General features: G+C 60.5%; 1 protein-coding gene across 1 annotated transcript in view; it reads left to right on the plus strand.

Moving 5' to 3' along the window:
- The window catches only part of Jag1 (jagged canonical Notch ligand 1), a 36625-nt gene that overhangs the window by 1977 nt on the left and 33434 nt on the right, over positions 1 to 1214 (plus strand). Inside the window, exon 3 of the mRNA XM_010634213.3 lies at positions 312 to 617. Within this exon, the coding sequence (XP_010632515.1) occupies positions 312 to 617 (306 nt within the window). The remainder of the gene's footprint in view (positions 1 to 311; positions 618 to 1214) is intronic.

Consider the following 1214-nt stretch of genomic DNA (forward strand, 5'->3'; position numbering starts at 1 on the left):
TGCACCTGGGCGGTGGAGCGCCAGGTCCCGGCGAAGAGCCCCCGGCCTGCGAAGGGTGACCCCTTCTGGCCGGGCAGAGCGCTTTCGTTCCGCTCGTGCCTACCCCCTTCCCAATCTCCGCAGTCGTCGGATTTTTCCCGTATTCTTGAATTTTCGGCCCCTCAATCACTTTGAATCCTTGAGCCTAATTTTGCAAAAATTTTCCCTTAGCGCCCATTAAGGGCTCTTTGGGGCGGGCTGGGAGGGGAGCCGCCACCTCCACCCTCGCGGCCAGAGACTCACGCTAACCTTCCTGACTCCCTCTCCCGCAGGTGTGCGGTGCCTCGGGTCAGTTCGAGTTGGAGATCCTGTCCATGCAGAACTCGAACGGAGAGCTGCAGAACGGGAACTGCTGCGGCGGCGCCCGGAACCTAGGGGACCGCAAGTGCACCCAAGACGAGTGTGACACGTACTTTAAAGTATGCCTCAAGGAGTATCAATCCCGCGTCACGGCCGGGGGGCCCTGCAGCTTCGGCTCGGGGTCTACGCCTGTCATCGGGGGCAACACCTTCAACCTCAAGTCTGGCCACCGCAACGACCGCAATCGCATCGTCCTGCCTTTCAGTTTCGCCTGGCCGGTGAGTTGCCGCCGCGGAGGGAGCCGGTGGAGTCTCGCGCCCGCGCCTGCTCGACTCCACTTTCTCTTACGAGAGGGTTGAAACGGCCCGAGTTTGAAACGCGGCGCTAAACCGGGGAGATTTTGGCGGGTGGCGGGTCAGAGAACCGAGACTGTATAGACTTGTGCAGAACGGGACTGGGTGGGTCCCTTTCTCCCTCCTCGTTTGTTGTAGCGCACAAAGTAGGGACCCCTGAAGTCATTGTGGGGGTTGAAAAGCTTCTAGGAAGGCTAGTTAACTTGAAGGCTTGCAACTTGAAGGCCTTGACATAACCTCCTCGGCCCCGCCACCCCTCCAGGTCACTGTGGGTGATTTTGCTTAACCAATTAAACCTGGTGCGCCCTGGAAGGCGACTTCTCGCAGTTGTGGCCTGCGAATGCCGTCCAAACTGGTACCCTCCTCTTTCCCGTGAGTAGCCGTGAGGGCGGGTGTGGCCTTCCTAGAGGGTGTGGGGGGAGTCGGCTTCCAGCTGCTCCCCGGGAGATTTTGTTGCGTGCTGGGTAGATTCAAACCCGGCCAGGCTCCTTCTCCCGGGCCGCGCCAGGGCTGTAAGCCCAG

The sequence above is a fragment of the Fukomys damarensis genome, unplaced genomic scaffold (assembly GCF_012274545.1).
Source record: "Fukomys damarensis isolate Sample0158 unplaced genomic scaffold, DMR_v1.0_HiC HiC_scaffold_7, whole genome shotgun sequence".
In the NCBI taxonomy this organism is placed as follows: domain Eukaryota; kingdom Metazoa; phylum Chordata; class Mammalia; order Rodentia; family Bathyergidae; genus Fukomys; species Fukomys damarensis.